Source organism: Pleurodeles waltl, chromosome 4_2 (assembly GCF_031143425.1).
Source record: "Pleurodeles waltl isolate 20211129_DDA chromosome 4_2, aPleWal1.hap1.20221129, whole genome shotgun sequence".
Taxonomy (NCBI): Eukaryota; Metazoa; Chordata; class Amphibia; order Caudata; family Salamandridae; genus Pleurodeles; species Pleurodeles waltl.
Window position 1 is genome coordinate 351,037,982 of NC_090443.1, and position 16,026 is coordinate 351,054,007.

A 16,026-nucleotide genomic window follows, 5' to 3' on the forward strand; every position below is an offset into this window, starting at 1 on the left:
AGTCGAGGTGGGTGAGACCCCTATCAGTGCCAGGGAAGGAATTCCCTGGCACTGATAGTACTTACCGCCATGGATTTCATGGCGGTTCAAACCGCTGGAAATCCACGGCGGTAAGCCGGGTCCAAATACCGCCAGCGGTCTAGTGACGGCCGCCGGGCTGGAGACCCAGGTCTCCAGCCCAGCGGGCGGAACGGAGAACCGGCGGATGACCATGGCGGTAACCGCCATGGTCATAATTCCACAAAGTAAGACCGCCAGTCTGTTGGCGGTTTTACCGCCGGTTTAACACCGACCGCCAGGGTTGTAATGACCCCCTTAGTCAAAAAGGGTCTGTTGATATTTAGAAGCATTCTAGTTGTGCTATTAATAGAAGCAAAGGGTTATGCCTATTGTTAGACCTGGCAGCTCTTGGCATGAGTTCCCTGTACTTTTTTGTTTCTGACCCCCTGTTTCTGGATCCTGTGCTGTTATTAATTTTTGCTGGCTTTGATACTCTGGGCACTTTACCAGTGGCAGCCAGTGCTAAAATGCAAGTGCTCTCTGTCCAAGAGACATTGGTAATTCGTTTTCCATAATTGGCACATTTGATTTACTTGTAAGTCCCTAGTAAAAGTACACTATGTGTGCCCAGGGCCTGTAAATCAAATGCTACTAGTGAGCCTGCAGCACTGATTGTGCCACCCACATGAGTAGCCCTGTAAACATGTCCCAGACCTGCCACTGCAGTGTCTGTGAGTATAGTTTTGCACTGACAATTCAACCTACTTACCAGGCCCCAACCTTCCCTTTTACTACATGTAAGCCACCCTTAAGATAGGCCCTAAGTAGTCCCAATGGCAGGGTGCAGTATATTTAAAAGGGAGGACAAGTTCTGCTGTGTTTTACATGTCCTGGTAGTGAAATACTACCAAATTCGTTTTTCACTATTGCAAGGCCTATGTCTTCCACAGGTTAACATGGGGACTGCCTTTAAATATATTTTAAGTGCAGTTACCGCTTGGGAGCAGATCGAGGATTGAGTTTGGGGTTTCTGAACCCACAATTTAAAAATACATCTTTTGGTAGGGTTGGTTTTAGATTGTCTGTTTAAAAATGCCACTTTTAGAAAGTGGGCATTTTCTTGCTTAACTATTCTGTGCCTCTGCCTGCTTGTGAATCCACGTCTGGGTCAGACTGCCAGTTGGGCTGTTTGTGAATTCCCCCTAGACAGTGACGCCAAGAGAGCTGAGGAGTGTCCTGCATATCCTGATGAGTCTCCTGGGCTAGAATGGGGAGGGAGGAGCTGAATGTTACACCTCAAAGGGCTGTGTCTGTCCTCACACAATGCAGTCTCCATCCCTCAGGTGATTCCTCCTTTGAAGTGCCGCTGTGACAACACTCCCTCACAGGAAGCCTTTTGTTTCCTTTCAACAAGGTAGATCCGGGGCGTGCAGCCCATGGTAGCCACATCCTCATAGTCTACCAAGGTCTTTACAATGGAGGAAGACTTGAGCCATGTTTGTAGCAAGAATGTTGCAGAACTGCACTGGGGACATTAAGGCTGGAAGAGCCTGAGTCGCATTTCTGTTTTGCCTCCACAAGACGCCGGGCACCCCAAAAGACATTTCGAGGGTACACTAGTGTCTGCAAGACTCAGGAGTGTTGGTTGTGACCGGATTCGTCACCCAAAGCGGACAACAGCCTCCATCAAAAATTTGCACAGTGACCTCTTTATTGCAAAAGTGCAAGGTCTGCATCAGCAGCCCTTTGAACCCCGCGAAGAGTACTTCATGGGTCATCCAAGATCCATGGACATGCCCCACTCACCTGTGACTAGAGGACTCGACTGGTCTTCACCCCCGTGGACCGCACAGCATCATGAGCATATGTAAGCATCTTTAAGCCTGCATCCCTCAGCATGAGGGCCACTCCATTGTCATCTGTGGTGGTCATCCTGTAAAGTTGGATCTTGCTTTAAAAAATGCTCTGGTTGCCAGGTAACTGTCCAGAGTTTCCATTCTGGCCCCCTAGACCTCTGTCCTGCCAAACTTGGTCGCCCAATCAAAAGTTTCCAAACTTTTTGTTGGCCATTGCTTATTTGCGTTTGATTGAAAAGTTACTTATTGCTCCTAAAATCTGTATCTCCGGGACCCTCCGGTAGATTTTAATAATTAAAGTCTCTAAAAATTCATAAAAATAAGCTCTATTGTTATAAATTGGTGTCTTGTTACTCTTGTGTTGTGTGACTTTCTTATTTCTTGTTTGGTGCTGTTAAATGCGTTACACATTGTTCCTTTCGAAGCCTTACTGCTCGCAGCCACAGCTACCCAGGATAGTGCGTAAGGTTGAGTAAATGTACCTGATTGTTCATAGTACATCATTTGAGAGTGTACTGCATCATAAGGCTATCCAGCCCAGATCATGTAGTGCACCCAAATCCTCACTCTAAATGAGGATGCTTGGCAACCTGTTGCTGGTCAAAAGTGTTTGTTTACCCCATTGATGCATGAGAGCACTTAATAATGCATCACTACGTTGCTTGTCGCTTATTACCTATTTCTGGGAGGAGTAGCTTGGCAATCATGGCGTAGAGAACTTGAGCTTGGCGTAAAAAACGGTTAGTGAATAGCTTTGTGTTATTATAAGCACAACTCGAGTTGCATGAACTGTTCTCTATTAGAAAATAACATGTTGTATGAAAATATGAACACAACCGAATTTACCTTATTGGGCCCTGAAAGCCTGTACCTTAAGAGGTAGTTAATTTGTGTAATTAGTAAGGCACTGTACTCCGTGATATTGGTTATTGGGTATCTTGTAGCAATGATGTAAAAGGGTGCGTGATGTGTGACATGGGGGGGATAGAAACAAAGCCCTCCCAGGAGGTGAAATGACACCACAAGGGTGCTCTGTGAATTGTTCTGAACAGCGAACTGATAAATTAAATGTAGCAGAGTCGCAATCTTAACACAGAAAATGACTATTGAGCATCATCAATTATTGGAAGACATTTGTATTCTGCTATTGTTCTAGGAAAATGCTGGAAATCATGTTAATTTACTATTATGAACTTTTCAATATGTATGCATGTGATGATTTTTATATTATTTACTTTCATTGCGTAGTTTTCTCTTCTGACCGAGATACACAGTCCCACAGCATCAGGATGACATCAGCATTTGAGCAGCTGGTGATACTGACGAAGCATTGGCTAGATCGATTTCAGCAGTTTGCTGAATCACCAAAGATTTATGAGTTGCAACATGATTTGAAGAAATTGGGAGGATATTTACAGTTGCTGTTGCAGGTAATATTTGCACAACATTCAAGACACAAACACGCACAGGATTGCACACTATATATTTCTGTGTCAATATCTGTTGCTCTCCTTTCTGTCACTTTTTCTCTTTTTAAGTCTTGTTTTACTGTCTTTTGTGATGATAAAGTTTACATGAGATTTGTTTTAACTCAAATCGTGAAGTATGTTGAAATCTCCATACAATAAGTACATTTAATGTTGGAAAGATGACATCTTGTATCAGTGATCACAAACACTCTAGTACTTCAAAGGTACACGCGCACACTGATTGCTTTATTGTCACACTCCAAGTTCAGTGTTGTTCAAGTCACCATGGGCCTTGGACAAATATATATCTGAGTGGACACCACCATCCCTATATAAATACATGCCGAACATTAAATTGTCACTGCACTCCTTCAGATGCCCAACTGAACCCGCCTGATTGTATTAAACTTTGGGTTTGCTGAAATTGACGACTCCTTAAATGTTATTCTTATGGATGGTTGATGTCTCATTTATGTGCAGAATTATGTCTCCTATACTGAATTATAAAATGGTGTGTTTTTTTATTTTTAGCTGCTTACTTGTCCTTGGACATCAGAAAGATAATTGTATGATTAGATATTGTGTGAAGATGGTTTTGTTTGCCTGTGGCCCAGAACAACACTTAGCTATCAGGTTTTTATTTACCTATGATATTACCCAAATATCATAATTTAGTTTGATACGGTTTTACTACTTGTTTCCCGAGCTCTTAATCAACAGATTTTCTATTTGCAGGGTTGCTCTTCAGACATTTCCTCCATGGTTCGTGAAGCTCGGGACCGAGCTCTGCAAACAACAGAACAGGCAATAAAAAGAGTTGGACACATAGCTGCATCTACTGGCACAGAACTGCACCTTACTGAAGAAATAACCGGTCCCAAGGTACAAATAATACTACATCCCGTAAAAGGGCGAGGGTATTTGGGCACACACGATTTAAAATTATTGCATTACAAATCGTTAAGCCAAGCCACACATGCCTAAGAAGCTGTTTCATACTTGAATTGGACTCATTTCGCTTCATCTGCCTAGTATTTAGCCTTTTTTTTATATAAGCATAGTCACATTGATCATATAAAGATTTCTTCTAATGAGTCAGTGCAATGTACAGGGTCCTTGACAGAGACTTTCAAGAGGTCTGAGTAGTTCAACCATGATCGCTATTGGTTGTTCAAAAACTGTATGTTAACACCAAGAGTGCATTTGCAGATTCCCCAAATTTTAATGACAGTTGAGTTGTTATGTTATGCAGCAGAGAATGCGATAATCTTTACCACAATTTTGGTGTTCTCATTTGTGAACATGCCCCATTGCCAGATAGCATTCTTCATTCTCTCTCGCCGGCATACATTTGCAGCTGTGCTGGACTCCTTCTTACATGGAAAATAGTTATTGAAACCCTCATTCCATTTCTGTGTACAGAAACCTGCTATTCAAAGAAGTTGCCAGATTCCCTGGGGCTGCAGTGGAAAATATTTTTATCATTGTTAAAATGTTATATTTATGAAAAAAACGTTCACTATGTAGAATTCTACCTAGGGGTGAATAGGGGCCCATGGATAAAGTCACTTGACTTTCCCAGTAATATGCCTGGAAACCTGTGCTTGACGTAACTTTTTAGGCATACGGGTGTGAATTTTTGTGAACTCCAAAAAAAACGTAAAAGTTTGTTCGTGCAGAGTTGAATTTTTACCTTGTTTCTGAAAAGACCCCACCATCCTGTATTTTTCTGTGATTTAGAGTTCTTTTCTTGATCCTCTTTCTAAACAACTTAGTATTTGACATTAATGCAGTGAGTGCCACAAGGATGTATCATCACGCCAACTGAGCTGATCCACAGTTAGCTCCCTGGCTCCTGAAAAATCTTGCATTCCCGCTGACCCCCTGAAGCTGGTGTAGTTAGCTAAGTTGGCTCAGGCTTGCTGACTCGGCACGTTAAGTGAAAGAATGAATGATCAAATGTTTGCTTGTTAGTCTTCTAGGTACGAAGTTGGTACACAACATTTGGCATTTATGATGTTCCTTTGATGCATGAAACCAGCTGTATAATCTTGCAGAGTTTCCTATAGCCATGGCTTCCATAGCAAACCTTCCTTTTTCCTCTCTGTATGCCTTCCTTGTGATGTTGCACTTCAAGCCTAATAATGCTAAAGGGCAAGAATTTCAGATTTTCTGTTTCATTTGGTTTCTTTTTGTCTGAATCTTAATGTCATTTCTCACATGGCTGTTGCTTCCCATAGATTCGTGAGCTGTAGAAGTGTCTGCTCATGCTTGCCTGAAAGACAGATTGAATTGAGGAACTAAGCCAAAATAGTGTCACCCCCAGAAGTGGCTCCAAAAGGCACCATTGGCATATTTTTTCTGCATGACGGACGTGTGGGAGCTATGCTAGTTTGTATTGTTTGATATTAGTTTACACAGGTGGCTGCGCGTTTACAGTAATCATTCTTTTTTTTCTAATAGATGCAATCACCCTGGAGGTCACCTACCTAGAGCCCCCATAATGTAACGTAATGCAGAACAGGACAATAATTATCTCAAAGGGGAAAGCACTTTTAGCATATTGTCCCAAATTTCATTCCTGTTTATTTAATTCTTAATTCATAGGAGAAAAAGGATCCAGCTGATACATTCTCTAGAGCCTCCTTTGATAGCAACAAAATTCAGTTTTCTAGACCTTCTGGCACTAAGGACCCCGTTAAAGTGCCAAACCTAATCAGAAAACCAGTTGGAGAGCAACCAATTAAAAACCCACTGAGCAATGTTTGTGTAAGATGTGTTTAGGAAATAAGGATCAATCCCATGATACACCACGGATACAATTAGTGGAACACCAAATTCTTCTTCATAAAGGAATAACACACTCAAGGCTCACTAAATAACTGAATATGGATTTTAAAAGATTATTTTAATATAGTTCACACAATATGAATTGTAACCAGAGAAAAGATAAACATTATTGTAGTTAAAACGTTTGTGAACAGCAAAAAAAGTTCTCACATTATTATATTTATAGCAATAACACCCTTATTTGCTATGTCTGTCCACTTAGCTTATTCTAGCAAATTAGTAAATAAAAAGCCGGGTCAGTGTTTTGAGGTAATGCATATTTGCATACCTGATTGAGAACAATAATTGCGAATGGCAATACTTCTATTCCTGTCATTAGGGTAACTGTGTATGTCAGCGACGTAGCCAGTGAATGGCATTCGTCTCACAGCATCTTTCGGCTAAGGTGGATGCTGAAATTGTCTGGCCTGTCCTGATACCGTAGGCATGAAGATTCTCTCTGACCCTTTAGCCCTCAGAGCTCAATTTGTATAAGATAATCAAGTTGTTCAAAATGTTCAAAGTAACAAATCATCAGAGTGGAGCATGCCCTTTTCATTCTGCTATAGGGTGTTCTTTTGAAAAGGCAACAAAACGAAGTACAACATTTTTGGCTTCCCAAAACCACCACTACAACTTTCAAACTTGATCCTTTATTTTACTTTTAATCAACTTCATAAAGAACATGCCAGCACAGCCAGCATGTTTCTTTCTGTACTGCTCTTCAGGGCACATCCAAGTGTATGCTTTTTTACCTTCCAATTGTTAATCAATAATATTTCTCATCATCGTCCATTTTTAGTTTTCTTCCTGTATTCTGTGTAGTTAGAACACATTAGAGTCTCATGTATTAATGTTCTGCGCTAGCAGTGAGTACAATATATGTTCCCAACTGTATATTGCAGTACATGGGGCAGCTGGCTTGTAGCTAATTGTACACACTGTTAGGTCTCAATTACTACATCAGTAGATTAATCTGCCTTCACTTGAGCAGGTCTTTTGCTTTCATACTTTCTCCCACCTACCTGTATAAGACCACATTGCCAAAGTCCCAAAATGTGCTTTGTCCCAAGACACTTCTGGATCCCAAATACGTCAGGTTAGTAGTTTAGAATAGAGTTGTTCACTGCTTCTGAAAATCCCTCTAAAGTTTTCTTGCAACCCCTAAGCACGACCGTAAACTTTGAACATTACTGTTCATTTACATGAAGAAATAATACCATATATCACATATACGCATACATTTGCTCTTTGATCAGGTCTGCATTACTTTAAATCTGTGTACATTACATTAAAGTTCTTAATTCTCCTAAAAATACCTCTATCACTGTGAGACGTTGACTGTCTCGGATATCTGTAACACTACCAGAAACAACTTTCTGCTCTCGCTGGGCATTAAGCAAAGACATGTACACAAGCATTCTTATCTACTGACCCATGTTCAGTGGGAGCGCAAGTTATTCTTTACTTCTTTCATTGTTTTGTTTTGCCTTTTACAACTTAGTGCAATCTGAAACTTTTTGTGCTGAATTTTGTCTGTTTATTGCTGTTACATCAGGCAAGAGAGTGGGTGAACTTTAGATGCTTTGCAAAAACCCCATTCAAAACCTTTTTGCTTGACGTGCCATAAGACTCTAACCCCAACGTCTACAGTCAGTAGCTCCTAAGCTGCTGGTAGCTCTCCAGTTACCTGTAAGTAAACACATGTGTTCACCCCATCCTACTAAATCAGAAAATTAAAAGATTTTGAAACTAATACATGTATGTCAAAAATGAAAAGTGTGTATTTGAGACAGAAATGTGAATATTTTTTTAATGCATATTTTGAAATTTAGAGAAAAATTATTGCATTTCCAATGCAACCTTTCCTACCATAGAGCTGTGTAACAATCAACATGTTATTTTAGTACTAAAATACTCTTCAGAGTGAACGTCTGCTTTACAAATGCAAGTTAGGTTATGATACATTTAAAGCTGATACTTGATTGATAATTCTTGCGGTGTGAGGGAAACGTATTGTTGTGTAGCCATTTTAGTTATAGCTTCATACACATTATTTTAGCAAACTAGGCCTGCCGCTGTGCACTTTACCCTAAATATATTTTATTAAGCTTTGTCTTATTATTTTAACAATAGCCACAATTTCAGTCTTGTTTTCTTTTCTCGATCTATCTGTTCTTTGCCTAGGCCAGCATTGCGTTCTTAAACAAGACATTCCTTTCACTCTGTGCTTTTCTCAAGGCTGCAGTAAGATAGGTTGCCGGCTAACGTGGTAACACTCTGTCTCTAGTGTTCATAGAAACATACACACTCTTACATGGAGATACTTTTTGGAACATCAGTTGTTTTAGTATAAAAACACTACTTTAACCTATGTACGTTAGAGGGAGATTCCAGCCAGATGACCACGACTGTATGCTGAGTGCTTCGCTGCAGCTACTAATGGAGACTACAGGCCTCATACTCGGGTATGAGGGATGATGTCTTCCCAGGGAAACCTGAAGGGCAGAATAAGAGCTTAACATGCTGTGCACCAACATAGCCTAGGTAGGAGGTATTTGTAACGACTAGTGACAATATGGTAACGTTTTTTTTATGTTTCACTCTCTTTGTCACTATTTTCATTCTGTCATGCTTCATCGTCCTAATTATTGCATTACATGCCTTATTAGCTAAGATGCAGTTACTTCAATAAAACCTTATTGAACTATACTCTGCCTCTGATTGTCCTTGCATATATGAGACTAATGTAACTGAGAGAAACGGTTGAGATCTGAGTGACCTTGATTTCCCTGAGGTGTCAATTGTGTCATGCGCTGGTCTTGGGTAGAGATGAGGCACTGCTAGTTAGCCGGAACAAAACCTGGATTAGGTTCACAGGTGTCACCTGTAGTTGGTTCAGACTCAGTCCCCCACAGTGCAAGTGATTCTGATGCTCAAATCCAGTAGTCTGATTAGAATAATGAGAGCCTACGCGACATGGCGCCTCCACCGTATAGTCGGGCACTAATTTTCGGGTCCTCCTGAGTTTCTCTGTCTCACTATATGCAAAGACACCTCAGTACTATATATGGAGATGTCTGTGGTATTGAGGATTTTCTCCTCCGCTAAGTAGGGAGCACCTAACTTACACTGTAGGTTGTTCAAGCTTGAACACGTAAAAGGGTAATCCCCATTTGGTGTGCTTATCTCTGAACAAAATTTACCATTCATCATGGCAAACCTGCAACAGGTAGCAATTGCAGTCAATATGCGACCACCCCATATCGCACATTTATTGGCACATGGCCTAACGGCCCAGGGAGGCCCAATTACATTTGTTGTCGAGGCTCATCCAGCCTATAGAACAGAATTTTGTTATTCTTGGGTCACATTTCCAGCAGCTGATGGGAACACAAATGCATTTCATCACTGTACACCTGCACAATATAGAACAAATGCATATCTAGAAATACCTCTATCTTATCAAGAAAATAATAATTGGCTTGATGGCACCCTACCCCATACAATTTTACACATTAGGTTAGGTCCTCTAAGTAATGATAGTTCTACATGGCCTTTATTGCCCACATATACACCGCACCCTGCTGCAGCGACCTTGACAGTAGCTGAAGTCCGACGCTTATATGCTGAGCTTACTGCAATATACAGAGGATTAGTACAGTTTGCAATGCAAACATTAAATACAAACCCAGCTTGTGCTGCCCCGGTGCAAACACATGCAGTAACACCAGGCATCAATCATGCGACTGTACATTCGATAATGGGTAAAGTACCCGCCAAACTATAAGAGATTCCGTTTTGGTTAGCTCAAAAAATAAATGCACTGAAAGCAGTATTTCCCCGTACGAGACCTCAGGATAAGCATGGAATATTAACTATATGCTTGCCATTTGGGATGGTTTCCACAGTACTGCAACTGCAATACTTGGGGCACGGTATTTGCCATGCTCTATACTACCGCACATGGTACAACAACACTTGCCAATCTGCCGGGAGTGTTGAAACAAATTCAAGATGAATACTGGGCTGCCCCGGCCCTGGACTTGGGGATGCAACTTATGGGCAATTTTTCCCCTGTATCTTCAATTATATTAAGTAACCTTAAAGGGGAAGCAGTTGCACTAGTAGTGTGCATGTGGGTCCGGGACGTTCCTCCACAGGATCAAGAACATGAGCTGCCAAAGGTTATCGCAGAGACTTACTCTAGTAATGATCGTGATGGTCTGGGGCCAGACCCACAAAACCACAGTTTCAGGGTAAATCTAATAAAGATTCTATCAAGCAAGCTCCTGAGGTTTCTGAAAAAACGCTGGGATAAAAAACAACAAACACCTAAAAAAGAAAGGGGAAAATCTCCACATACGGAGACCCCTCAGAAAAGATATAATCTCAGAAATAGAGATAATATAAAAACACCTGACAGATATCAATATACTGATACATGCCAATCTCATTCCTTTCAGGACTCACCGGAAAAACAAAACACAGTGAGACGTGGGCGGTCAGAGTGAAGAACTGAGTACGTGAAACCGAGGCAGGAATCACAACGCTCTACAAACGTTTCTGTTAAAAAAGAAGAGAAACTTCCCCAACAAAAACCCCGATTTAAAAAGAAAAAGTGGCAACAGTTGCGATTTGTTATGCCACTCAAGAAGAGGGCTCTATTGAAGAACAAGAAGTGGGCACTAGCTCTGTTAGACAGCGCGGCAGAGGTCACAATAGTTCGCTGGAATCTTCAGGAGCATCTGGACGTGAAAGCAACTGATAACTTCTTACAAGTTGAAACTGCGGACAAGCGTGTCTCCACCACTGATAGGTTGTACAAAGTAAGGATACAGTTAGAAGGAGACATTGAACGCACAATCGACACAATCTTTTGGGACCGCGTCATAAACATATATGATCTTCTACTGGTCGAAAGCGATTGGCCACCAGAATTTGTCCGTACTTGCCCATATGGGGAAGATGTTATCAAACCTTCTTTCTCGCCCATTGTTCCCGATGAGCTCACAAAATCCTACGCCACCAATTGGGCATTGGCACAGGTACCCGCATTATATCGCAACCACGTAGGGTGGGATAAAGATTCCCCCTATCATGTAATTAATCAACCTCAACCCCAGTATCCAATAAAACATGATGCTAAAGCACCTGTGAGGGAAATCTTCACACAACTAGAGTACCAGGGCGTAATCGAACCCTGCGCCTCACCAGTGAATAATCCCTTGTCCCAGTAGCTAAACCTGACCATTCGTACAGAATAGTCTTAGACTACAGACATTTAAACAGTTATAAATGCACATATGCTATACAAAACCCTCACAGCACAGCACTCATGAACAACATTGTGCACAAAAAATACAAAACACTGGCTATTTCTAATGGCTTCTTCTGCCAAAATATAGCACCTGAGACTAGAGACTTAAGTGTCAGCGCACTAGGCTCCTAGAAAAATTCTGTCATTTACCACGGGGTACAAGAACAGTCCAGGACTGTTCGCGGCTCGTGTTACTTCATTATTGCACAACATTGACCCTGCAGCATTGTCCTATGTAGATGACATATATCTCACGGATGATGAATTACTGCAACATCTCAGGTGGGTAGCCCGCATTGTTTTAGGATTTGCCGAATTCGGCTTTGAATTCAACTTCAAGAAAACAAAAATAGCCTTCCAAAGCATCCTGTTTTTGGGATACGAATTATCGAGTGAAGGAAAGAGCCTAGCGCCACAATCTTGGAAAAATGCACACAGTTCCAGCCTCCAAATACCATTAAAAAAAATGCAATCATTATTGGTTTCCTAAATTTTGGCAGAACTTACATACCAGTTCACGCATCAAGTATAAAAACCCTTTTATGACTTAAGTTCTGAATTTTCGAGTAAATTTTGGACAGTTGAACACGCGCATTCTCAAAGCTTTGCAAACAGACATGCCTGCAGCACAACACTTACACAAGGGACAATAAAAAACATCTGGTCATCAGAGTAATTGCTGGTGCCATTGGTTTCACCTATGTAACTTTCAATAAGGGTGAGACAGTCCCAATTGCATACAAATCACATTTGTATTCAGCAGCAGAACAACGCTTTGCTCCCACTGAGAAAATTCTCACTGCTGTTCAGATGGCTGTCATTAAAGAAAGACCACTGGCCGAGGGGAAACACATTATTGTTGTATCTCCAATTCCAGCCCTTGAGGCTGTTACCAAAGCGAGCGTTCCAAACGCTAAAGCATTACCTCTACATTGGATTCAATAAGGAACCTCTTTGACAGCCACTGATGTTGACTAGATCTTCAACCCAAAATTACAAACATTAGCATGTTTGCAATATGAACTAGAATACCCAGTTCCGGCAAATACATTGCCTATTGATCAGTATCAAATAGTCCTGTACACACCGATGGCTCAGCACAACCTGCAATAGTCACAAAGCATCAATACTCCGCTGCTTGCACAGTCGTAAGCGACTATATGGAGGGTAATAAATTCTATCCACAACATACTTTCACACAAACCTTAGGACAATGCACTGCACACTGCCAGAGCTAAAGGCTCTGGTGATGCACTGGAACATACGGATCCTGCACAGCTAACACTGACTGTTTGTGATTCATACTATTGTGTCCTGTCCTTCAATGAAGGGTTAAGAGATTCCAAAGGCAACACCATCAAACACAGGCTTCTGTGGGGGAAAGTAGCGGATCTGAAGGAAATGCTACCAAATGTCCATGTTGTACATAACTTGGACGCAAGCGTTGGAATACACATTGCTGGAACTACACTGGCTGATGAAGCAGCCAAATCAGCAGTAGTCATGGCTGCTGTTGCTGCAGTAACTTGTTCTGGAACAAAACCGGACAATGACACATGTGCTGCCATGAAAGCCACGGCTGAAGGCATGCCCTTTCTAAAAGCATTTCCTGTTAAATATTCCAACCGAACGGGAGGCTTCCTAGATGCAGAAGTAAAAATACCAGGCGTAAGGGTTCACATAATTCCCAATAAAGACATAAGACCAGAGATGATTAAAGCAGCGCTTGAGGGGGTGGCATCTGCACATGCTGGTGTGGCCGCTACAATATCATTATTGCAAGCATGTTGTTGGTGGCCAGGTTTATACAAACAGAATAAGCAATATGTCCTTTGTTGTGACAGCTGCCAACAAATTAAGGGATCCACCGTCAAACGCCCACCGCAGGCACCCTTTCTTATTTCCAACAAACCTTTACAATGTGTGTACTTTGACCATTGTGGTCCCCTAACACCGGACAGTGCATACAAATACATCTTAGTCGCTGTTGACTCTTGCTCCAGATATCTATGGGTGTGGCCACAACGCTCGGCTGGCGCTCAGACTGTTATTAAAGATTTGCAAGTCTTTATCGGCACATATGCAGTTGCGGCTTTCCACTAAGACCAGGGCCCTGGCTTTGCCTCAAGGGCATTCAGGGACGCCCTGGCTTTGTTAGGGGTCCAACTCAATTACTCGTCTCCATTTCATCCCGAGTGACATAGTGTCGTGGAGCAACGAAATGGTGATTTAAAGCAATCCTTAACAGCCATAGTATTAGGTACGGGTCATAGCTAGCTTAATCACCTGTATGGAGTCCAGAGAGCACTTAATAATCTGCCTAGAAGGTCCCTGGGTGGGGTTGTACTTCATACGAGTGCCTGTTTGGAACTCTAATGTATGTTCCAGAACTTGATGGTCCTGGCGTGGAGGCGGCAGAAACACCTTTTGACATAAATGAACATGTCACTGTCTTGCAGGAATTACAACAGTTCTGTGACGACAACGCTTCCGCCAGTGCTGCCTTCGCAGGAATTAAGGACGTACCAATAACATCTACTGGCTAGATTCCAAAGTTTGGGGATCTAGTATGTGAAAAGTTGCTGTAAAAAAGGAATTTGGTCCTTCTTATCATGCACCAGTTCCAGTCTTGGGAATACACGGTACCAGAACTGTCATTCTACCACCGTTGGCTGGTGCTAAAGAAAATTGTTTTGTATCCATTGACAATGTCAAGTTACACCATGCGACTGATCCTGCACAGCAGACCAAGAGGAGCAACCAGTAGTTCCCAAATCCCTCTCACTACTGGTCAAGATGTCCCTCTACAAGTTTTGAGCAGCAACGCTGACACCTCTCCGAGCTTGGGGAGGGTGGAAAATGCTCATTCATTAGTTCCACTAACGTCTGTTACAACAAACTATATTGAAATTACTGATCGATTTGATCCGACTTCTACACAGACGTAATTTATTGTGAACCACCACCGTAGACCCCTACCAGTTCTCCACCATCAAATATGGCTCCAGTTTTTGCAAGAACTGCTTCTGGATACTTTGCGGACATCAATTACACTTTCTCTGGACTCATTTGCCTCTTCTACATCTGAACTGTCAAAAACACATAAGCTGATAAATTGGCTTAAAACAAATTACTTTATTTTCCCATGGAACTATCTGTGGCTTTTCTGAACTGTATTAGCTTTCCTCCTTTGGAATTGCTTTGTCATAACATTCGTTCTATTAATACATGGTCATTACCTTCCTGAAAGATCAACAGTTGAACTGGTGGAAGAGGTCCTAAAACCCCATTTTTCTTCTCACAAGGCCCGCATAGACTTGTCTTTTGTGAACATTTCTACTATACCAATTCCTGAAGGGATTGTTTGGGATAAAGTCACATTTGATATATACGGCCCCACTGAGGTCATTCAAATACCATATGTGTATAAACTTGCTATGAACAATGTAATAATACCCGGAGTTGTTTCTGATGACTGGGATGTGAAAACAGTTGTTTGTATGATGACTTAATTGCAGTATTTTACAATATTTGAAACTGAGGATGTTTATCATTCCAAAGAGAATTATGGTGATATGTTTTGCTATATTTATTATGGACACCATTTAATTTACAGAGCAAGTACCCCAAAGACTATTTTTTATTACACACAACGGGAACATTGTCCAAATCCACACCACAAGGGATTTCTAAAACATATTCTGAAAAATCTGCATATTTTTACAGGCACAATGCTAAAAATGATAAGTCATATTATTTCAAATTGACATTGATGCAAAATGTATATATATTGACAGATACAAAATTCATTTATTCGGATTCCTTTGTTTTCCGGTTGGCTATAGAAGGCTATGAACATTGGAGGAAGTCATAAAAGCATATGGGGAACTAAAAATTGGCAAATAAGGGGAAAGGAAGCTTTATTTAGAGCATGCCTGACACCTGTTCAAATTATTATATTTTTAAATGAAACTGTATAACAGACAAGTTGTTTAGGTTTAGCAAAAATTAAGGATTTGAATGAGCCCAGTATTCCTGGCCCTGCAAAATTTTACAAATGGCAAAAATATATAAATGCACCAGAAGATCAGCTCGATTAATGGGTCCAGAATGGCAGGTTTAATGCTTCACTTTCACATCCTGGTGGGTGGTTATTGTGGCCAATAGATACCAATGGGTTTCATAAACGTTTTATAAACTCCATGGGGGGTTTTAGAACAAGTAGGCCTGACCCTCGCTATGTGTCATCTTCATTGGGTATAGTAACAACATACAGTGTAGGGAAACTATGCCAGCAGTGGTTGAAGAGTTCCTCACTAGATGCTGTTAGAGATCACCTCAGTCTCTCGTCTAATAATACTGACCTACAGGATTTCCTGTTAGGCCCCAGAAAACAATGCAGAAATCGCTTCCTATACGTAGTTTATAATTATATTTGGAAGCTTTTTTCAACAAGAAGCTGCTGCCTGGTTAAGGCAAATTGATCAGGAAAACTTACAGAAGGCATTAGCTGTTGTAGATAATGTGATTAATACCCTGTCCAACCAGATAT

At 41.3% G+C, this 16,026-nt stretch overlaps 1 protein-coding gene across 1 annotated transcript in view; it reads left to right on the top strand.

The window, feature by feature from the left end:
- KIF14 (kinesin family member 14) overlaps positions 1-16,026 on the top strand; it is a 349,189-nt gene that overhangs the window by 284,785 nt on the left and 48,378 nt on the right. The window contains exons 25-26 of the mRNA XM_069231431.1: positions 3,105-3,286; positions 4,061-4,207. Of these exons, the coding sequence (XP_069087532.1) occupies positions 3,105-3,286; positions 4,061-4,207 (329 nt within the window). The remainder of the gene's footprint in view (positions 1-3,104; positions 3,287-4,060; positions 4,208-16,026) is intronic.